The 24,466-nt window shown below is 42.9% G+C and overlaps 1 protein-coding gene across 8 annotated transcripts in view; it reads right to left on the minus strand.

Moving 5' to 3' along the window:
• The window catches only part of LOC143137783 (calcium-activated potassium channel subunit alpha-1a-like), a 102,260-nt gene that overhangs the window by 63,366 nt on the left and 14,428 nt on the right, over nt 1-24,466 (minus strand). For all 8 annotated transcript variants that reach the window (XM_076298103.1, XM_076298102.1, XM_076298101.1 and 5 more), the window contains exon 2: nt 21,594-21,755. In XM_076298103.1, coding sequence (XP_076154218.1) covers nt 21,594-21,755 — 162 coding nt within the window. The remainder of the gene's footprint in view (nt 1-21,593; nt 21,756-24,466) is intronic.

Here is a 24,466-nt window from a genome sequence, read left to right on the forward strand (position 1 = left end):
AAGGGCACTTCAGCCGTGCCTACTGGTCGGGGTTCGAACCGGCAACCCTCCGGTTACAAGTCCGAAGCGCTAACCAGTAGGCCACGGCTGCCCCTAATCATCATGATCATGAGGGAAATGACAGTGCCCTGGGAGGAACAGATGGAGGAAGCTCACGAAAGGAAGCTTGGCAAATACCAGGAGCTTGTGGAGGAGCAAGGTTGATGGGTTCTTTGACCGCACTAGGGATCACTGGAGCATTAAAGTGGGGGGCCATACGTTCCATTACGGACACCACAGAGAAAGCTACCAGGTGGCTTTGGATAGAGGGCAAGCCTGTTGCTTAGTGCTACTGGGATGCAAGCCAGGACCTGATCAACCTCAGCTGGCTGACCTGGGTTAGGTTGTCTGATGTTGAAAGACCTGAAACCTCCATTGACCCCAGAAACATCACTGATGATGTTTTGTTTTAATTTTTATTTATTTTAAAAACAGTATTTGTCAGCAAGTCAGCTTGATGAATCATGCTGAAAGGAGTGTCTATTGATCAGGGTGGAAGATTACTGTACAACAAGAGTTTCCCACAAGATCCACACAATTGCACTCTGTGATTATAAAAATGCGCTATATAAATAAACCTGACTTGACTTGACATAACAAGAGCCACATCAGTGCTTCCAAATTGCAACCTGCATTTTGTTTTAAAAAGTCAGGATTTGAAGATGAATCATACTGACAGGAGTGTCTGTTGAGCAGGGTGGAAGGTTATTACAAGTTTAGTACAAGAGCCGAAAAGGGAGGGAAAACTGAACGGAACAAAAGTGGTGAGGGCAAACATGCCCCTGAAACTAAGGTCATACAGTAAGTTAAATACTGGGGCAACCATACTGTATGTGTGCGCATATTGTGTCAATGGATTTCTTTACACAAGCTTTGATTTAAAATGTCAGTGTTTGAAGATGAATCACGCTACAAATAGTTTCTATTGAACAAAGTGGAATTGTTCTACACAAGTGTGTGGTCCTATACAGTAGGTGAGCTGGTACAGTAACGCCCAGTAACAGCAACTACATGTTTGATCTGTATTCTGAGTAAGGCATCTGCTAAATTAATTATTAACAAAATAAAATGAAAAAATGCCACCAAGTTAACGTTATCGTATTCCCAGGGAGAATTGACAAAATGTACCCGACCCATGTTTTTACAGTAGCGGAATAAAAGGGTGTGCTTGATGACAGACCGAGACAGCCATCGTGGTACTGAGGGTACCAGCAGCTGCAGTGACTCAGTCAAGAGCTTGTTTGCTGCATGTTGTTGTGACTTCATCCCAGAGACAGAAGGCAAGCCAAAACAAACATGGCCGCCAACTACATCGGGTGTTTGTGCAACAGGAAGGCATCCGTGCTGAGTTGGGTCTGTGAATTAGCGGCTGTCAGAATGAAAGGGGGGTTGTTAGCGCTGTGGAATTGTATTGACAGAAAGTGGCACAGGGACTGTGTCAGTTTGGGCCAGATCTGAAGTCAGGGCTGATATCAAAGGCGAAAGCAGAATGGTGTAATACAGCCCATCATTGAGAAATACTGAAGTGTACAAACAGACACGCTCACATTCATATCCTCAGGCTGCCCATTCTACAGTTCCACTCGTTTCTCTCCCTCTCCCTTGTTCAACTCTCTCAGTCACACACTCACCCACACACATAAAACTAAGCTCTATACCTCTCTTCCTCTGTCTCTCTCACACACACACACACACACACACACACACACACACACACACACACACACGCACACACACGCACACACACTCTCACTCACTCCTCAGTCACACTCCCACGCATATGAAACCATCTCTATGTCTCTGTCACAGTCTCGCTCTCTTATACACAGAAATTTCTCTCTCTCTCTTTCTCCTTCTCTATCTCTCATACTCAAATACACAACACTTTTTTAAATTCCATGCCACGGTTCAATCAAAGCAACTAAGGAGAATGGAAAAACATTTTTTCCTACTCATCTTATTTTAATACCAGGGAACATACACCATGTGTCTATATTTACTTATAAACCTTTCTCTATGAATTGAAATCCTCTATAAAGTTCCTCTTTATTCGGCTCCTTCAAATAGCATGATAAGGATTTCCTTACTAATGGAGGGAGCATTGTGATGGCTTTAAGAAGGACCATTCTACCATCAGTAAAGGACATTCTCTACTATGGAACTGCATCTCTGAATGTTAGAGTGGTTAAAACATGACTCCTTAATAGAATATCCAGGCCAGCAAGGCCTGTATGTGAATTATCAATGTGTTTGCTTGTTAGCTTGCTAATTCATTTATTGTAATGACAGTCAGTTCCAGAGTCAAACTTATTCCAACCAGGAAATCACTGTCAGACTGAATTCGATCTTTAGTAATTAATTCTGCTAATCTATTCCATTCTGTTTTAGTCATTCAAGAGTGATGTATGTTTTACAATAGATATCTGTCTCACCAGGGTGACCTGCATCGACACTAAACACTCCATTATAGCTCACAAACTCTGACCTCCTTCAGCCGCAGACTAAAAAAAGCGCCACGGCGACAACACGGTACATAACACGAGAGGTCAGCCTGAGAGCCAGGGTCTATGGAGAGACAAAATGGCGGAAGACCTCTCTGTTGACTAGGGTTTCTATGATACTCTGTGGCCTTACGGAGTACGCCTCTGTCTATTTCCGTTCTGCAGAAGCATCATCCCCAAGCACTAGGCCGTGGCAAACGGGTGATTTGTCTACTTGGGGTCACTGAGACGACCTCTAGGTCAAGTCGCTTGCCCTTCAGTCACCGAGGACTGACATCTCTTATCATAAATCTATATGCATTACGTCCAAAATTTGACATTTGACCTAAATCTCTGTAAATAGGTGTCACTTGCTTCTGTTCTATTATGGAATGTATGCATGAACACACATACACTCAAGTGTCCTGAAAAGACATTGAGGTATCATACAATGCTACGATTACACTGTAAAAGTCCTCACAAAACTCGAGGAAGCAAACTTGAAGAGGCTCCCCCTTGATGTTCAAAGACAACTGATTTAGTATTCTTGAGAGGAATGCACTGCTTTACCAGTATGAAAGAAAAGACTATTCCATTGCTATTGATGTAGACTGAGACAATTATTGGAGTTGGAGTTAAAACAAAAACTAGAGACTGCAGTAAATACATCAACAATAGCTGTTGTTTATACCTGTGAGTGTAGTTTTACATCAGAAATTCATCCATTAGAAAGGTGTAGTTCTAAGACAAGTCCTTTGCTAAACTTCATCCCACTCATTTGTGACAACGTCACGTTCTTTCATCATTGCGACCCTTAGAGCAGAAGGGAGACACATCATATCAGCACAGTGACAGGACACAAACCTTTCAAAAATGAAAACTTTTCAGTGTTATCATTACTGTTTCTTATAACGGATGCTTGGGGGTGTCTATGGATCGGTTGGCAAACAGATGGTCTGAAGCGCTCTGCCACTGACAATGCTTGGCTCCGCATGGTTCACCATGGCATCAGCAAACTACCTCTGGCAGGGATTTGTGTGTGGGGGCCTCCCCTGTTTGGAGGTAAGGGCATCTTTTGTGCAAAAACATGCAGGAGGTAAGGGCATCTGTGAGTCGATTCACGAATCAAACAGGGGAATATCACTCCAAATCAGGGGAGTGGGACTTTCCAAAGGTAACAAGCCTAACCTTGTAAAGAAACAAGAAATCCCTACTGAGAAAAATACTAGGATTTTTGGGGAGCTTTGTTTGCTCAAACTGCCTGATGATGTAAACCACTACTGTGACCTGTAACAAAATCTCAAGGCCTTCCAACCTGGAGGAGTCAAGCTGTTAAATAAACAAGATGGATGCCTCAGAGAATGCAAAAAAGGTATGTTTCTCTTGTTTTGGAAGTGGAGTCAGAGAAATCAGCAGACTGTAGCATCCCTCTTCCAAGACACATGAAGATTTACTACAAAGATTCTATCAGATGAGCCATCACTAACCTTCACATCCACCCATTGTACATACATGCCGTAGAGGTCACGTATATACGTATATCGTAGATGTCATGAATGTAGGCATACAGTACGTAGACGTCATGGGGTCAGTCGTGACTTGACTTGAAAGGATCCACAATCTTGAGGAGAGCTCAGCGATACTGTGAAATAATTCCACGGTGCACCATGTCAACCTGCTGACAGAATGCACCTAACGTCTGCTTTTCTCTGTACTTTTAGTCCGAGACTTCCATCTAGAAATGTCATCTGCCATTAACAGGGTCTGTCTGCTTGTCACGTTTATTCTTTCTATTTGTAAACATTGTGCCTAACCCATGGAAAATGTGATCCATTCTGCTTCTCTTTCCCATTACTCCAGTTTTGGCCTGTTTATTTCTGTGTGGCCTATATGAAAAAACGAAAGCAAACAATGGATATGCTTTGAATGCTTGGCCGTGTATGAAAATATGCCCAATTAAAAACTCAGACTGGAGTCTTCGCAATGTTTTGGGCTTTTGTTGGATGTGCCTACAGCATGTAGATGCAGAATACTAATCTACCACCAGACACACACACACACACACACACACACACACACACACACACACACATATTCTTACTCTCCAACCTCTCTCAGGGCTAGGCTCTTTAAGGAGCAGCCTAATTTAAGCTACTCAGCGTGGGTTTAGCAGGCACTGATGCCAGGCTTTAGCTTGTCTCTATGGTGCTCATCAGTTTGTGCTCGTCTAGATAGACCTGTGGCATAAAGGCCCTGTGTTGCTTAATCAGATCAGACTGTGTGGTTGTTAGAAAGATCCACATAAAAGGTGATGGTGATGATTTCTGTATTTAAACTAGTGTTTTTAATTAAAAAAAATACATACATAAGGTTTAACACATGCATGCATGCACACACATACACCCCCCCCCCCCCCCCCCACACACACACACATGCCCCCCCCCCTACACACACACAAACACATACACCCACACACTTTGTCTCATAACATCTCTGTATACAGCGCTGCAACGTGTTCATTTTAAAGCCTGCTGACCTTGCCTCCAACATCATATCTAAATGGATGAGGCTATAGGGGAAGCTCTCACTGACAGCACAGTCACACAGAGGATCAATCTGTAAAACGTTACTATTCTGAGTTCATTTTATCCATCTACAGGTAAGCTGGGGACCCGGCTTCTTCCTCCCATCTCTCTCTATCCCTCTTTCAGGCTGGCATCAAGTAGATGGATATTTCCTTGCCACCGCAATCTGTGCTTGCTCCAGGGGTTTCAGGCCTTGAGGTCTGCAGAGCACTTGGAGACCTTTTTGTTATTGCTCTGGTGCTTTCTAAATAAATAAAATTGAACTAAATTGAATCCTCCGACAATAGAAGCACGAGACAGAAAAAGGGGAGATCTTCAAACTCCTTGACCTGCGCTAAGAGTGATAATTGTACAGGTTAGAAGGGTTACTCCGCTCCTGTCCACAAGCGTGAGGTGCTTACAGAACGGGGGCAGCTGAATAATTCACAGTCGCTTCTCGATCTGCTTTTCTCGGCCCCCGGGCGGCCACTCTGCAAATGACCACGCCGGTAAGAGGCCGGCCTCTGATTAATCCACCTGATTGCAGCTGCAGCTACACGAGTAAGTGCATCCTCTGGTCTCAAGGGCAAGAAGATCTCTGCAGAGAGCAGTGCAACAGTCATCTGTAACATAAGTTTAGGTGTCCAGCTATGTATTTCTGTGTTTCATGATCCAAACCGATGATCCATCCCTGCATCCTTGTTGTGTATCTACATCGTATTTATCCATCCACTGATATATTATCCATCCACTGAACATATTCATTCATCCATCCATCCATCCATCCATGTACTGTATCCATCTATTTATCTCTGCATATTGTATAAATAAACACTGACAGACACACACACACACACACACAGAGAGAGAGAGAGAGAGAGACTCCTGGTCGAAGGCTATGAATAAATGGCAGGGAAGCAGAGAGCTGTATAATGCTGCTGATTTAAGTCTCAGCAAGAACTCTGACCCTTCGTTCCAGAGGATGCACCAAGAGGGAAAAGCATCGGCTTACTGCTGAAGCAAATATTTACTTACTGTAGGAACAGACAGAAGTGAACATACGGTCAGGCTTTGCTTACACAGAACCACCAGTGTTGCTAACTTAAACATCAGGAGTTCATCCATGCAGTCAGTTTCAGAGAAGACAGACAATGGATGGATGGATGAATGGATGAATGGATAGATGGATGGATGGAAGACAGACAACAATTGCTAGCACTTGTCACTAAAAAAGAGGGATGTTTTATTTTTCCATTCACACTCCGACTGTCAAAAACGCAACACTGTGACTACCTCCATGATGACAGAGGTGAACGGCTGGTGACCTTCCCATCACTGGAAGCGTTGCCCACTCTCACCCGTCCAAACAAACATGATGATGGCACAGCCTCCTCCACCCCCAACCCCCCCATAAACTCAGCTCATCCCCTCAGAGGAGTCATCATCCAGCTCGAAAATCTCCGCCCTCCTTCAATTAAGAGGACAAGATCCGGAGGCTTCTGTGTTGGACATAAGAGCTCTCCAAAAACAGATGCCATGCCTGCCTTGCCTGTTTGCCATCAAATCCTGCTGTTGAACTGAATTTAGAGTCTCAAGCTACCCCCCCCCCCCCCCAACTCTGTTTCCATGGAGCTTGCATAATTCTAGGGCAGCCTGTATCCTAAACTGCATGCCAAATAAACAAATAAAAAATACACAACCAAACTAATAAATAACAGGTCAATAAAGATTTAAATATATATATAGAGAGAGATTGCCGTATGCCTGGCAGATCCACACATATTTGTGTCCGGTGAAATAACTCACTGAAGGCTTGCTGTGGTCTCAGAACATGACGATGTGAGATGCTGTCTGGCAGTAATGAATTCACTCATGTTTATCAGAAGCATCACATGCTGCAAAAATGCACCACACCATTTCAGTGAGCAGCATTTATATTCCTCGTTATTTGTGATAGCAAATCTGCGAAGCGCAATCTAATGATTTGATATAAATACTAAAATAATACACGGTTTGTTATCTTCTATCTATGATCTATGATTAAATTGATATTTTGCAATACCCCAGTTTGAATTGACAGTCCCGATAGCTTGTTGCACACAGGAAATGCTTATGCTATGCTATAGATTTAAACTCACAAGATAATTGATTCCAGTCACAAGAATTATGGCTTGCCGTAGTATCACATAAAAGTTCAGACACCATAATATCTTAAGCCTGTCTCTTTTTCCCTTCTACGATGACTGCACAAAACAATTTCCACATAAAATATCAAAGAATGGAAAGAGGATTTTTATTTCTCTGATCCTGTCAATGAAAGAAGCTTATGTTGAGAGATGCAGTCTTCTCTTTCTGCTCGATAGCCTAAAGCGGTCTCATGATAATTTCATGTCTAGCATCACAAACTCTTTAGTTCTACCGAGGTCCACTTTATTTTCTTTAACTGATACCATCCCTCCCTTTTTAATGAGTTCATCTCATGCACACAACACACTCTTATTTTCCTCTTGGTCGAGTGCTTTCACTAGCTCTGAGGACTTTCCCATGTAATCGGTGCCTTATTAGTATATCTGAGATTGTCCATGCTCCTGGAGGATGGATGGATAAAGGAGGTGGATAAATTTGGCTGTTCCCTTCAGCACGGGAGTTTTAAACATTCTAACAAAACATTCCGTTCCGGAACAATCCAAGGTTCTAAAATTCCATGTTGAATTCGATGAACCCAGAACCTAGGGCTTCGGATGAACCCAGAGCCCTAGAGGCTCTGGATGAACCCAGAGCCTTATAGATAGATTCTACATTCTTCAGAATGTTTGTTTTTAAACATTCTCATCACACCGGGTTGACGGTACCTGCTGAAGGGAGTAATCATCAGAGTAGCAGCAGAAGCAGCTCCCTGACCTAAGTCATCTAGAGAGAGGTGCTCAGCAGTCAAGGGAGTTAAGGGAAGCCAGAGTGGAGGCTAGAACATACAGTAAAGACATGGTGATGTGGGGCTGATTCTCCCTTAAATAGCCATCTCTCTTACCCCCTTACAAAAACAACTGCAGTTATGCAGTTACAACTAAATTGATACACAACAATACAGTTTCATGTCCAAAATACTGCATTTCTGCAGTGAAGAGCAGTATAATGTAGTTGCAATTAAATTTCTTCATGTCCAAAATACTGAATTCCTGCATATTAGCTGCATGGAATTCCTCCTAAACTGCAGCTCTGACACCTGAAAAACTGCTGATGAAGCACCACAACGGCCAACAAGAAATCCAGGATTAATCAAGGAAAGACACTTAAGTATATCGATAACCCTTTTACAAGGGTTTTAATTACTTTTAATGAACATAAATCTTTCCACTTAATCGTTATGCTGCCTATTAGGTCAGCGGTTCACAACTAAAGCACAGCTACACAAGGTTTTAGGTAATGCCATTATATCATCACGTTTTACCCCACATAGACAGCTTTGTTTGCTTATCCTCAATCCCCATTCCACTGTCTGGCCTCTGCAGTGGTAGACATGGTATGTTCTAAAAGACTTCTACATGAGAGATTTCTACATGCCCTCTAAAAAATAAACAAACCAAAAAAAAACAGAGCAGAATGCCTCATAATCCCAAACCTAGGGAGAAATCTATTCTCAGTATTTCATACCCCTGTGACGGAAAATGGTGTAATCATTTCATAAGCCCTCGTTGTATTTACATACACTATCTATTTAAAAAATAAATAAAAAATGTAATCGCTAAAAGGGTTGCACAGAAATATTTCTCCTTAATTTTGCCCAATGTCGTTTTTTATTTCTCTTGTCAAAGGTTGCATCTCAATTCATGGACATGCAGCAATACCTTTTGGACTTTTTTGGGGACTCATGATGTATTAATGGAGTGGGGGTGGGGACTAGCACAGGCGGTAACAGGTCAGCAGCACTATAGCACTGGCTTAGTAGATAAACCCTCAGGCTGTTGCCTCTTCATTGAGGACCCACTGGAAATACTACCAGTGGATGACAGCCATGATAAGCACCTAGTCCCTGCTGCTGCTAAATCACTGAACAAAGTCATTCAGCATTTGGAGACTGTACGCTGGGTGGCTGGGCCATTGGGAAGACCTGACAGCTCAACACTAGATGGAAATAACTTGTGTGATGATCAGCTACTGTACCCTTGTCACCAGTAATACACTTTTGCAACTGGAAATCTTCAGTCCCAAACAACAAATAATGTGTTTTATACATTTGTATTATATTATATTATATTATATTATATTATATTATATTATATTATATTATATTATATTTCCAGGGGTTGAGGGGTTGGATGAGAGAAAATTACTTCCTCTGTACATCGTTGTTTTCTGACAGGCCTTGCCCATTAGACGGACGTCCGAGTCCACTGAATCAACAGCGTGAAGATCTTCCTGCCCCCATCTGTCAGTCCCACTGGGTGTGGGTGGAGATGGCAGCTGCAGGAAAACAAATCCCACCCAAACCACACCACCGTCTATCTCAGCCTGGTGTGATGCGGAGCATGTCACTGTGCCAGCCAGTCCAAGCAGGGTGTGTGTGAGTAAGTGTGTGTGAGTGTGTGTGAGTGTATATTGAGTGGGATCTCTGCCAAAGGCTTCCCTCTCCATGTGGGCACACACACACACACACACACACACACACACACACACACACATGCATGCGCGCATGTATGCACACACACACTCTGAGAGACCAGACTTAAATCCGCATCCTCTGTTTGACCCAGGGCCGTTATCGTAATATACTTAATAAGTACAGTGTTTCCCACAGAATTAAATTCTATTTGTGGTGGTAGGTTTGCAGAATTGACTTGAATGCAACAGTTTGTAAACAGCCTGATACTTTGTGTGATTGGAAAGGAAAATTGCATAATGTAAGATAATGTCCATACTCTCATATGACTTAAGGCTTGAACACTATTGCCTGCATTATGTCTGCGGAACAGGTCTGTTGCATGTTGCTTTTCAGTTTGGCACCCATGTTAACAGGTCACAGCAGTCACACTCCTTTTTTTTCAGCCTATAGGCCTACTGCTATCCTATGGTGTGGTGTGACCCCACTCTGAGAAGAGAACTCTCTCTGTCTCTCTCTGACTCATGTTGCCAAATGGAGTGAGCTAATGAAACGGCTCTGCTCACATTTCAATTCAGTAAAGAGGTTATTAAAACCCTCTCTCATCTCAACTCATACATACAGAACGCGGATGGGATTGATTCATGATAAAATAAAGATGAAATACTTTGCAAAAGTTTTTACGCATGGTTTGGTTATTATTTAGACAGAGTGCAGACACAAACAGTATTGATGGGACCTTTAGATGTTTATGAACAACTGTATAAGATGTATTGCTTCTTGAAGCTGTGATCGCTCAAGTCCAGGTTGAATTTCTTTTCATGATAAGGTGTTATTCCAACTGAAACTACATGAAATGTAGACATTCATGAATTTCCCTGCAGCAAGAATCAAGGCCCATCCACGTCCACATCTCCACACTGAAACACTACACTGAGCACATGCTTCTGTTTGCCCTGGGGACAGACTAGCCAGGGAAGCCACTATAAGTGATGTCATCATGGCAAAATCAAGATGGAGGAGGCTGATTAGGGCTTTATAATGGAAACATGTCGGTCCACTAAACCACTGAACTGTGGCTGGCCAGAATTAAGCCTGCCATTCTTATCAATGATCAGTTCCTGCTTTGGTTTCAGAAAGGGATGGGTGGGGCTTGCTGTGAGCCAGGAACTGCTCTGAAGTCAGTCTAACAAACCAGCCTTAAGCACTTTCCAATGCAAACTGATCTATGTAGAAGTAATACTGTACAGTAGCGTAATCTACAACAACAACAACAACATATTATTATTATTATTATTATTATTATTATTATTATTATAACTCAATTTCAACTTACATTTCCTACAGTAAACTCAGTTACATTTGGCCCCAACAAACCCTTGCAAGAACCTGCTGGGATCACAAGTTTTAGGAATTCCTGCAGGAAATTTAAGCACAACAATCAAAACACAAGATCCTGGAGGGACTGACCATTTAGAGCTTAAGCTGCTACCAACAGGCTCCTGTCTACCATCTCCTCATGACAAACACTGTGAATTCAATTCAAATTGTTGCAAAAGCTATATTTGCTTCCGAATTGTCCCCCAGAGCTGTAAAACTATCATGAACAACCATCAATTAAGTTTTCATAGGAGTATTAAATGTTCCCTTGAGAATATAAGCAGAAGGATTCTTTAGGGCTTTGAGTAAGTTCTAAAGTTCTTACTTAAAGAGCAAGTTCTTTAGGGGCAGCCGTGGCCCACTGGTTAGCACTCCGGACTTGTAACCGGAGGGTTGCCGGTTCGAGCCCCGACCAGTGGCCAAGTTGACCAGTTGAGCAAGGCACCTAACCCCTCACTGCTCCCCGAGCGCCGCTGTTGTAGCAGGCAGCTCACTGCGCCGGGATTAGTGTGTGCTTCACCTCACTGTGTGTTCACTGTGTGCTGTTTGTGTTTCACTAATTCACGGATTGGGTTAAAATGCAGAGACCAAAATTTCCCTCACGGGATCAAAAGAGTATATATACTTATATACTAAAGAAACAGTTACCATCAACAGTGTGTGCTCTCCTAACAAGAATGGTTCTTTGTGTCTCAAGAAGCTTCCTCTCAGGTCAGTGAGGCTATAGAAGAATAATTTTGGGCACCAAAACAGCACACTTTGAAGGAACTACAACATAGAATATCTAGTGCAGTGGACTAGTAGGTCATTCTGTCCATGCTTCAGTGATGTCTCCTAGGAGTTGTCTCTCGCTGGCTTGTCTTGAAAACTGAGGATTAACTCGAGTGTTCTAAAAATAATGACCAAACAATGACCATAGTGCCAGTGGGCCTGATCTGGTTTGCACTGAAATGTAGTTGAAATAATAGAAAGAGGCAGAAAGCAGGATACCTCCCCAGACATAAAAAGCATTAGACGCCAATAACACACAATTAGATTTTCCTGCCTTCCCTTCCAAAAATGGTGCAGCAATCTAAGAGGTCTGTCCACTCAGATTTACTAAAATTCTTTCAGTGATCCCTTAAAACCCTAAAACTCTTCCCAGATGGACCTTACAGTGAGCATTCATTTACCATAGTGACATCCTCACTATCACATTACATTTAGCCAGGGGCAATTGGGGGAAGAAGGGAGAGGGGGGGGCTGAGTGCTTCAGGGCAAACTAATACAATGATAATTAATTTGTTGCTAAGATTAGCATTTCAATAGGGCTGGCCTTTATGTAATCAAAAGCGAAGCACCTGATTAAAACCTGTGGCCAAGGGTCCACATCCACATTAATGTACGTAATCAGGTATGTGCTTAATTAAATTATTTTCTGCCTATCAGAAAGCACAATGTTCTGTACAGTATCCTCATATGCATGACGTATTAGATGTTGTTGTTTTCTACATGGTGGTGTGATTTTGCAGCCTCTAAAAACTTGCTTTTATGAAAAACTCTCTCAGGAACTCAAGACCACAACCAGCAGACCATATCATGGGCAGATGATTTAGGCTTTCAAATTTAATACATCAAGACATGCTTTGTATTACAAAAAGTAAATGGATTCTGGTAAATTGTCCAAGCATAATTATACAATTAGCAAAAATATAAAGCACTTGCAGACTTAAAATGAGTGGTGTGTAGGCTACACATGAAGAAGAACCTACTACCAAACCCCAGACTTGTCTAAAACAAAAATTCTGTTTTCACAAATGTACACCAACAAACTCTCTGCTCTGTGAGTGAGAGCTTATCAGTGCTTTGGTTCAAAGAGCTTACTAAGAAACCCCTTCTAACTGGGCACTGTGGCTGCCATAACACTCCTGCTCTGAGTCTGATCTTTGGGTTTCTCTATAGCAACAGTCTCGAGTCTCCGTGCCAGAATGTTTCTGTTTATGATCTGTTGCCAAAAACACGGATTAAGACCCTGGGGCAGACGTGGCCCCGATCTGGCCCTGATCTGGCTCAGTGCCGGGCCAGAGTCGTCTGCTAACGGGGTAATTATGGTGGCAGAACCATTAGCTGTGTGCCCTGCCGGTTCTGCCATCCTGCCGCCAGACCTCGGAGCATCAGGTGATCCGACAGATTGCCCTTGGACGGGCAAGGTCGAGTGCATGGGCAAACACAGCACACAATGAACGTAAGCAAAGAAACACATTCACACGCAGACAGACCCCAGATGCAAACAAACACATGCACAAACAAACACATCCCCAAACATACACACAGACAGAAATAAACACATTCACATAGATATGTGACAGACACTCACAGCAAACAAACACACACACACACACACACACACACACACACAAATATACATATTTGTATATACATATATTTAGCTGAAATTTCACAGAATCTAACCAATAAGAGGATTAAAATAGAGAAAATAGAGCATCCTGTAGGGCTGGGCGATATATCGGTATTACGACTATGACCGATATATTTTTGAAAACGATATGTAGTTGAGACAATATCGTAATACCGGTATTATGTCAAATAATGGGCCATTTTATCAAAGCCACTGTTCTTCTGTGTTCAGACCATTCAGATAGCCGTATCTCTGCGCCCCTTGCGTGTGCACGTTCTCCCTCGCAGCACTACAAACTTTCAAACATGACGGACACTGAGTCAGATTTTGTTTACCTTGATCAGAGGTTGGTGCTGATGCCTATTCCGTCGGCACATCAACGGCTAGACCAAGAATTCTCGTTGTGAAATCAAAATTCCACTGGAGCTCCAAGCGGTTTTGTACACGCAGATTTAAGTTACAACACTGTTTAGCAGCTACAGCTCTTCGACTCACGGTAAAATGTCATTTTTGGTACATAGCCTAGCTAATTTAAATACACTGATAAATGCTTGCGTTTAGCGACAGTAGCAGATCTAAAGTCCTCAGGGAGACAACCTAAACGCTGATTTTATTAAGAGGATATGCACGCGACTCGCGAGCAGTTAGGGCATCATTTTTTATGATTCCTGAAACCCCATTCAATCGTGCATAGGGATTTTTCTTACGAACCGGAACATGCAAAAATGAACGCATACAAAACGACGGTAGCGTCGATCACACTCTTGATGAGTGACTCAGTTACGTTGTTTAAGTAGCCTAATTGTTTAAAACTATTTTTGTTGTTGATAGCAACATGTCTAGGCCATCATAGTCTACATTTGCTTGTCATCTAGGCCCTATCAAACCATTACAGGTAAAAAAAACTGCATTGTGTGACAAAACTGCAGTTTTTTTCAATATTGTTGTGCCCAAAATAGCCTATTGCATTGTGCAGTACAATGTAGGCCTGCGTTGTCAGTCAGGGTCAACTTTTGGTCTTTTGGGTCATTCCGTGTCAAATCACCCAGTGGCTGGCAGGTCACCCTCTCCCAAAAAATCTGAAAAAAATCACAGGTGTTTGTAGACCAAACCTATGCATAAATCTTAAATAGTATATCTGTATCACTAATGGTTCCAAAACTACAGCCCTTTGAAGTTTCAAGTCATTTTAAGCATCGTGGTGAACAATCCTTTTTGTTCAACTTCCAACATTATTGGCTCTTTTGGTATTTCACACACATTAGTGAAACTATGTGAATAGAAGTACATTTTCCTGTTGAATTAAACAATCCAATCAAATCAGGTGTATCTTGTGTAATTTCCCCTCTGCAAAGCTCTGAAAATGGCTATAAATTCATTATGTGAAAAAACATCACCACCTTTGAGGGCTTGTCATTCAAAAAGTATGTGACACAAATTCATCAGATTTTTTCCCCACTCATGTATGGATTATAAGGTCATGTCCATGCATTAACTTTGGTTGTTAACATTATCATATTGTCAGAGCATTTTTATTAAATTGGGCTTGATTTTCAAAAAGCCTGTTTTCATCTTCTCATTTCACCACGTGGACAGTTAACAGGATTTTTTTTAATTTTACCATATATCATTCTGTATGTGAGGATCATCTGCCCAAAATTTGGGCTTGTTGCTGAGTTTCTTCATTGAGATAAGATTTTTTACAAATATTGTCTATAAATCCACTGAATTTGTACTTTATCTGCAGTACCACTTTGCACCACATGTAGTGCTCTTTTAATACAATGGAAGTCAATGGAAGAGTAAGAGAGTCACTTGTTTGCTGCACATATCCAATCTAAACACACAGTTTATGGTTCATATGGTTCAAGTAAAAAGGGATTTCTAAAATGCAGTGCATGGTCAGATGCAGAAAAATCAATACTAAAGATTTATCATCTTTTTACAAATGCCTCTTGGATCCACGAGTCCTCAAACCTTGTTATGAATACTTGTGATGGAAACACACATGGTCATCTTCATCAAGTGAAATACCTTGATGAACTGAATTTTAGAAACCCATTGTTTGATTGTTTGTTAAAGCACTGATCTCCATCTTGATGCTCTTTGTCTATGTATCACAGAGGACTGCATCCCAAGCATATGACGATGAATATAGACTTTGCCTAACCAGCTGGCTAAAAATTATTAAAGTGCTCACATAGGCACTGATAGGTTGAAGCTGGTGTAGAAAACTCATTACAAAGATGGTAATTATGCTAAATCCTCTTGCTGCATGTATGATGACCAGTCAGTCTTATGTGTGTATAATTTACTTGATCAGTTTATTTTCTCTAAATAAGATTTATGTATGAGTAGTATGTTGTTCATGTTGCAATAATTATTTGGACCAATTCAACTATGAACCATAAACTGTGTGTTTAGATTGGATATGTGCAGCAAACAAGTGACTCTCTTACTCTTCCATTGACTTCCATTGTATTAAAAGAGCACCACATGTGGTGCAAAGTGGTACTGCAGATCCAGTACAAATTCAATGGATTTATAGACAATATTTTTAAAAAAATCTTATTTCAATGAAGAAACTCAGCAACAAGCCCAAATTTTGGGCAGATCCTCACATACAGAATGATATATGGTAAAATTAAAAAAAATCCTGTTAACTGTCCACGTGGTGAAATGAGAAGATGAAAACAGGCTTTTTGGAAATCAAGCCCAATTTTAAAAAAATGCTCTGAAAATATGAAAATGATAACAACCAAAGTTAATGCATGGACAGGACCTTATAATACATATATGTGTAGGAAAAAAATCTGATAAATTTGTGTCACATACTTTTTGAATGAGAAGCCCTCAAAGGTGATGTTTTTTCACATTATGAATTTATAGCCATTTTCAGAGCTTTGAAGAGGGGAAAGTATACAAGATACGTCTGATCCGATTGGATTTTTTAATTCAACAGGAAAATGTACTTCTATTTACATAGTTTCACTAATGTGTGTGAAATACCAAAAGAGCTAATAATGCTGGAAGTTTAACAAAAAGGATTGTTCACCACAATGCTTAAAATGACTTGAAGTTTCAAAGGGCTGTAGTTTTGCAACGATTAGGTATACAGATATACTATTTAAGATCTATGCATGGATTTGGTCTACAAACACCTGTGATTTTTTTCAGATTTTTTCGGAGAGGGTCACCAGCCAAATTGCGCTGAAATTGGGTGATTTCACACGGAATGACCCTTTTGTTATTTGCACAGCTTTATCAGAGCAACTGTAGCCTATGCCTATTGTAGGCCTATGTTATTGTTTACACTTTTTTGCACAGCTCTGTTAGAGCAGTCTGAAATTAATATAATTAAAACTGGCTGTGTTGTCATAATTGTTGTGTTGAGTAAATATATGAAGCACTTCGCTCTTTCTGTTTGAAATATCAATATCGTATCGATATCGTATATCGCCAATCAGCCCCAAAATATCGGGATATCAGTTTTGGTCCATATCGCCCAGCCCTAGCATCCTGGCAATAGATCTAAACTGCCCAGACAAAGTGCGGCAGGAATAATAACAACAATGTCTATTGCCAGAATATGTCCAATTCACAATTTTTAATAAGAGAGCCCAGTATCAGTCAGGAGGACATGGCGAAGGCAGATATGGTGCCATAAAATAAAACTTTCCCGGTGGGGATATGAGCTGGAGCCTTCTACCTCGCCAGACCACATCATCTCAGTTACCTCGGCCAGTCTGCCTCAGCAGTCTGCTCTTTAGGACCATTTGTGCTCGACAAGACAAAGCATTTCAGGTCACCAGCGAGACAGCAGGCTTTGTGGTCCGGAGTGGGCAGGGGATGAATTAATAATACGCGCCACTTTAAATAGCCCCGGTGAAATATCTCACAGCAGAGAGACACGGTCGAGAGCATGACCAGTGCTGCAGACTCTTCCCCAGGCAGGAGCCAATGCAGGGGCTCTCATCCGGGCCACATCGGGCTCTCATCCGGGCCACACCCGGCTCTCATCCGGGCCACATCTGGGACTGGATCAGCAGATATACTGAGATACACTGACTTGTTCATGTCTCTAAAAGTGGTCTCACAGGCAGCAGGAGCACAGAAAGCATTTTTTTTTCAGCACTAGAAATCTGGAAGTGTTCTCTGGCTGGTCCCCAACATCGCAAAAATGCCAGGCAGCAAACTTTGCAAGAGAAAACAATTAAGTTCACCTTATTTCACACATAATCTGGTGTACACTTTCTTTTTGTTGTTGTGTAGTAATACCGTGAAATGGAATTGCCTTCATCTGTGAATGCAAACGCAGGGGTCAGATCTGGGACTGGATCAGCACACTGACTTGTTTATCTCATTCCTGCTTGATAACCCCAATAAAATGTTCACCAAGGCTGGTGATGCTGATTTATTTTATGAATGATGGTTTCTCTGTTGGTGATTTTGCTTTTTGTTGTTTTGGTAGGGCATTCAAGCTACTAGAAGTGGAGGAAAAAAGTCTGTAGTCAAGGGCATGGTGCAATAAATCCTTTTTAAAGTAACACACAAGAGAGTGCGGTTTCCTCCACTTCTAGATTGACATTTTAACTCGCACCCAAAGTACTTGAGTGAGTGTGCCTATATTGCTGAAACATTCAAGCTACTGCCAGTGCATGTGGCACTGTGAAGTTGGGCCGTTACGTAACCTAGGTAAAACATGTGGCACGTTTGCGACTGCCGCCAGCCAACTGTGCATTGCTGTTGCATCCTGCGTCATGTTGTGTAATGTTAAATAGGCTGGGTTGCTGATTGGCCACTGGCCATGTGTATCTGAAATTACTAAAAGTGGTTTCACGGCCAACAGGCGGTCAAGAAAGCATTTTTTTTTTTCAGTACTTTAACACTTAAGAGTTGTGTTGAAATATACCATTTTGAACTTGCTAGCTCCAATAAAGCAACTCTCTTATAACATCACAACAAAGTCTAAAATTGACATCAAATCATTCACTACTCTGCTGCTACTGAAACAGCACACACAACATGTCAAGTGAGGATAGAGCCTCTGTGCTCACTGGAAAACACTTAACCACACACAACAAACAGCATGGCTGCTAAATTGTCAGTAAAAACCCCTTAAAGGGCTCAGCGATGGGCAAAAATAGCCACGGCCACCTGCTCTGGCGACCATGTTTTATTTGGGGGGTTGTCAGCAAGTAATGAATAGGCAGTGCTTTTGTCTGCGGAAACCTCGTTTCCCACTCGCTTTCACTATCATGTCACAGAATCTGTAACGAGTCGGAGACTGACAGATGTAGACTGGGAGGGAGATACCCTCGTGCACACACACACACACACACACACACACACACACACAGTGAGAAAGAAACATGTTTGTCTGCAGAGATAAGCTTTTATAGAAAGACAGAGCTTAAGGGATGGGAGAGTGTGGGGCTTGCATGTTGGGTCTGTGTGTGTGTGTGGGGAGGGGGGCAGGGTTCTCTCAAATCAACGAACATCGAGGGTGATGTTTGATATTCTGTAATCTGCAAAGTCAAAGTGACCCAGAAAAATACCACCAAGACAGACCTGAGGCCTACTGAGCAACACACACACACGCACACACACACACGCACACGCACACGCACACGCGCACACACACACACACACACACACACACACACACACACACACACACACACACACACACACACACACACACACACACACACACACACACACACACACACACACTCACACACACACACACACACACACACACACACACACAGACACACACAAACGCGAACAGGCCCACTAACTCAGACACCTGCTTCATGCTGTTGAATGTAAACAATTCACCATCCAGCATCCAGTGTTGTGGGATCCGTGTATAAGGGCATTGAGTCTTTACTGTGTGTCTGTGTCTATTCCCAGACCCAAATGTGCTTTCAGATGGCCACAGATATGAAGCTTTAATTTGTCCCCTAAACAAGCTGACATAGAATACACATCTGCTGCTCTTAGGTAAGCTGCTGTTGCCATGGCGACAGACCCGGGGCTCACTAAACATTAATGCCTGTGTGTATGGCTGTGTGTGTGTGTGTGTGTGTCTGTGTGTGTGTGTGTGTCTGTCTGACTGTGTGTCTGTCTGTCAGTCTGTGTGTGTGTCTGTCTGTCTGACTGTGTGTCTGTCTGTCAGTCTGTGTGTGTGTCATCGTGTCAATCTGGGTCTGTGTGCATATGTGTGGTGTGTGTCATTATTGGTTGTCACAGGGGCATTATGGAAAGACAGTGGTCCTTCTCTGCTCTCACACACACACACACACACACACACACACACACACACACACACACACACACACACACACACACACACACACACACACACACACACACACACACACACACACACACACACACACACACACACACACAAAAAAAAAAAAATCTACAAAGTAGAGGAGCCAACAAACCAAAAGTACAGCACCATACATGTGTGTGTCTCTCTAGACAGTGAACCTTATATGCTGTATGCACACACACACACACACACACACACACACACACACACACCACACACACACCCACAAATAAAAATAACGGACATATGGACACAGAAAACACACTTAAATTGTGTTGCTCACTTCACAAAATATTGTCTGCTGGATTCATTAAATTCTCAGTCTCCGTTCATTTCAACCATTTCAATCATTTCAACGAATACAGACTAAATGGATCAACATTTGAAACGAACATATCCATTTACATATGAAAAGGGAGCATAAACCAGGCTTAAGAGCTGAAAGGCTAGTTCTGTCAGACCATTGTTTTGCTATCAGATGTCCAACTCATGCGGGAGGGCACTGGACGATTTATTTTCCTGTCAAAGGCGATGCGCCAGGGAAGGAAAACAATCCCATTTTCGGTGGGTGGGACGTGTCTGGCAGCGCCTGCAGAAAGGCCGACCCCTAAGACCGCTCGGCCACGCCGGGTCGGGCTGTGGGCGAGAGCGGATGGACGAACGGGTGGATGGATGGGCAGAGTGATGAGGTCATCCTAATCTCACGCTGATAAATCTTCACTTAATCCCAGCACACAATCTAATGAGGTTAACAGGGGGGCGGGATGGGGTGGAAACATGTATCGGCGAGCGTGTATGCAAATCTCACCACGCTGCATGCAGCTGCCCTGCAAAAGCTTATGTCATGTTGAATAATATATGCACTCAATGGCGAAAATCCCAGCCAATTCCTAAAACCAGATGAAGTTATGATGCTTATGATGTCTGGATGGATGGATGGATGTCTCATAATCACTGGCATGACTAACCTCTCTCATACTTCAGAGGTGCAACAGTTTTGGCAGATCCAATGGCATACCATATGCCAAAGAGGACTAGAGTGCGCTATTAAGACTCAGAACGTTACACCAGTTATAAATATCTGTAAATATCAGTCGTGCTTCGTTAAACCTCCACTTTGGGCGAGTGGCCATCTGACATAATTACCGGCCAAAATCATACAGTAAGCCACTTGCTCGGACGGCGCTGCCAAAACGAGACACAGAATGAGGCGGAGGGTTAGAGTGGCCTCACAGTAAGAGGGAGTAAGTGATCTGTATGAGTTTCGAAAGTGACATTTGCTAAGGCTATTCAAACAACACAGACCAAGCCAAGCTGTCATCCGAGTGAATTTGTTTTGTAAGACACCCAAAGACAGACACAGCTGTGACATGCTGAAAGACAGGCTTAAACGACCCGTGACGTCGCCTTTCCATATTTAGACGTTTACATTGAATCACTCAGTAAGCCCATTGGCCCCAGTGTGTCTTACAGCGGTGGTGAAGGCCTGCTTTTATCAACACGCTGGTCTCCGGCATGGGAATTGAACTTGTGACCTTGGTGAGGTACACAAACAGCGCTCTGTGGTAATTGTGATACCGTGGTGTGGCCTTCGCAGTTCCAGCCTACGGGCAAGGACACGATGCCAGGGGGTCAGCCTGGACACTCCCTTGTGTGGGGCTGCAAATGAAGACGCCTTGGCCTGTGCACTGGGGGTAGTTGGGGGGGAGTTGGGTTGCGTGTGTGTGTGTATGTGTGTGTGTGTGTGTGTGTGTGTGTGGGGGGGGGCGGTTTTGTGAGTGTAACTTACCAGGACTCGTCCGGTGAGCGTCTGCGCCGAGATCATGACCCCTGCCCAGTCTTTGACTGAGGTCATCCAGCCCACCTCGCTGGCAGCCACCACGGCGTCATCGGTCTTGACCACGCCGTCTGCACCGACGACAACTGTGGGGTTGCTGACTCTCTGAACATCCTGGCATATCAGAGAGCAAGAGAGAGAGAGAGAGAGACAGAGAGAGAGAGAAAGACAGAGAGAGAGAGAGAGAGAGACAGAGAGAAAGAGAGAGAGAGAGAGAGAGGGAAAATAGTAAGTGAATTATAGCCACCTGTCTACTTTTATAGCTGAATGTCTCGTAATATGTGGCGCTGTGCTAAACAGCACACTGGCTGCACAGGAGGACCAACTGACTTTTAGTGGCACAAATATAACCACATGTGTAGACAAACTGGGGAAAAGCAACAGTCAAATAAACTCAGCGGACATAAATAAACTCTCCAATATAGGATGCTGAGATTGCATCTATCTATAAAGAAAGAAATCGGTTTGAGTGAGTGTGTGTGTGTGTGTGTGTGTGTGTGTGTGTGTGTGTGTGTGTGTGTCTGTGTGTCTGTGTGTTTGTCTGTCTGTCTGTCTGTCTGTCTGTCTGTCTGTTCTTTGAACATCTCTTGAACAATTGGTCTGGTGTATTGCTACCCTAGTGGTGCAATATCGAGTGTGGCTGGACATTCACTGGTTAAGATACCATTAAAAGACAATATTCTGTGGCTCTTGAACTCAAAAATATGATTACCGATGCCAGAAGCAGTGTGCCTATAGCCACAAAAACTGGCATGACATGGCAAAACTTATAATCAACTGTATATTGTTGAGGTCAAATGAATGCAGCATTTTACAGGCAAGGGAACATTTTGTACAGGCACTGCACTGCAGATGCAATTATAAAGTCCAAGGAGAGTCTGAAATCTACACAAAGAGCTTAAGAAACTCACAGTAAAACATTCCTGAGCAAAGCACAAGATCCTTGAAAATCAAGACTTTTCAAACGTACTGTATCTCTGAACTTGTGTTTATAGTTCGATTTGTGTATGCAGTGGAATATGGATGCAACTCTGAACAGTTATCTTTTTTTGGAATGGTGACACACAATTGACTACCCATAATATCATGGCCACTGATTTGTGTGTCACCATGGTATCCATGACCATCAAAGTGTGAGTGGGCTGTCTACTGGGAGAGGCAGGGGGCCAAGCGCTGGGAACAAGCACACAGAACAGAGAGTCTGGCATGTTCCACGCAGAAAGGTTCCAGTTCCACCCTCTCATTCTGGAACCATTTCATTGTGCCACGCACTTTCCAAATTAGATTCTGGTTCTTATCTGAATCATAACCATACACGATTAATACCCCTGTTGCAAACATAGTTTTGATGTTGTTTACCGCAGGTAAAAAAGATTAAAAAGCACGCTCAACTTTGCTGGTTGGCTGCATAAGAATGACTGCCCTTGGGAGTAGCTGTCAAGGAGAACTGCAGTCGTTGCAGGCTAGGAGAAGGTGAACTTCTCGAGCATTTCACTTTGTGTTAGCGCTCGGCGCCTTCTTCGGTGCGTGGGCACCACATATTCACAGCTCCTCCCGAGAATGCGCTGCTTCGCCTCCCTTCCCCTCCCTTCCACTTCCCTTGATCTGCTCCATAGGAAGGACTGGAGACGCACAACAAAAGGTAGCTCCCAGCACTGTGCCGAGAGCTATCGTGTGTCCCTCTGCAACCCCCCCCCCCCACCACCACAACCATCACCATTCTCTCTCTCACACACACACACACACACACACACACACACACACACACACAACCCTACCCCAACCACCCCAGTCAGTGACTGTTGCTTCAAAGAACTCCTGGCATGCGGGAGTAAGTATGTAGCATGTGTTGGGAACCCGTCCTCCCATAAATCACTGATTATTGACCAGCCTCTCTATGAATGGGCGTGACCCAGCACATTGCGAAAGCCATGGTGACACAAAGTGTGCGTCACAGTTCTATAGAGAGTACCATGCTGGGTGGGTGCATCACAGTGATGACACGGGCAGCAAGAGGGGTTGGGGTGTGGTGTGTAACCCTAGATCCAGACTTTTATTAGAACTTTCAACGTGTCAATCTGACACTGTTGCAGTTGTATGGCCAACAATGACAAAGACGACAACACACTTTGGATGAAGACTGAGGCTTTGATTAGTCGAATGCCTCTTATTTGCTTTGAAAACCTAATATTCATTTAATTCATCAACACTGTCCATAACATCCAACACAAAAAAACTAACTACTGTAGCTCAGTGGAAAGATACATTGCCCAGTAGAGCAATACTAAAAATCTGTCTTCGACAGATCCATTTTTGCATTTACCACGAGAAGACGACCCACCCTCTCTTAGGCTCAGTTGAGCTGTGACGAAGGTCTGGCCTCATAACAAGCATGCCTAGGCATACAGTGCACATTATTTTTATGCCTGACATGGCAAAACAGTATTAAAGTTTCAACACAGTCACTGGACGGGTGAATGCTCGGCATAACAATACTGACAGAGCTGTTGCATCAACCGGGAGGCTGCCTGCTGTACAGTGGCAGATAGGCTTTGAGAAAGGGTTGAGGGGGCGTTCAGGGCGGGCCCAGATTGACAGATTTAGATGGGGGGCTGGCATGGACTGACCAATGACTTTTCCCACAATGCTGGCAGTCTTGGAGTTGGCTAACACATTTGTTTAATTTCACAACTGTGGTTCACAAAATTATTAGGGCTGTCAATCAATTAAAAAAAATAATCTAATTAATTACATACTCTGTGATTAATTAATCTAAATTAATCGCATATATCATTTTTGCTGTGAAAGTATTTTAAATATTTAAA

This window comes from Alosa pseudoharengus, unplaced genomic scaffold, assembly GCF_046254945.1.
Source record: "Alosa pseudoharengus isolate Yale_2024_CS ecotype anadromous, Long Island Sound unplaced genomic scaffold, YU_APseudo_1.1 YU_APseudo_1.1_scf_21, whole genome shotgun sequence".
NCBI classification, from domain to species: domain Eukaryota; kingdom Metazoa; phylum Chordata; class Actinopteri; order Clupeiformes; family Clupeidae; genus Alosa; species Alosa pseudoharengus.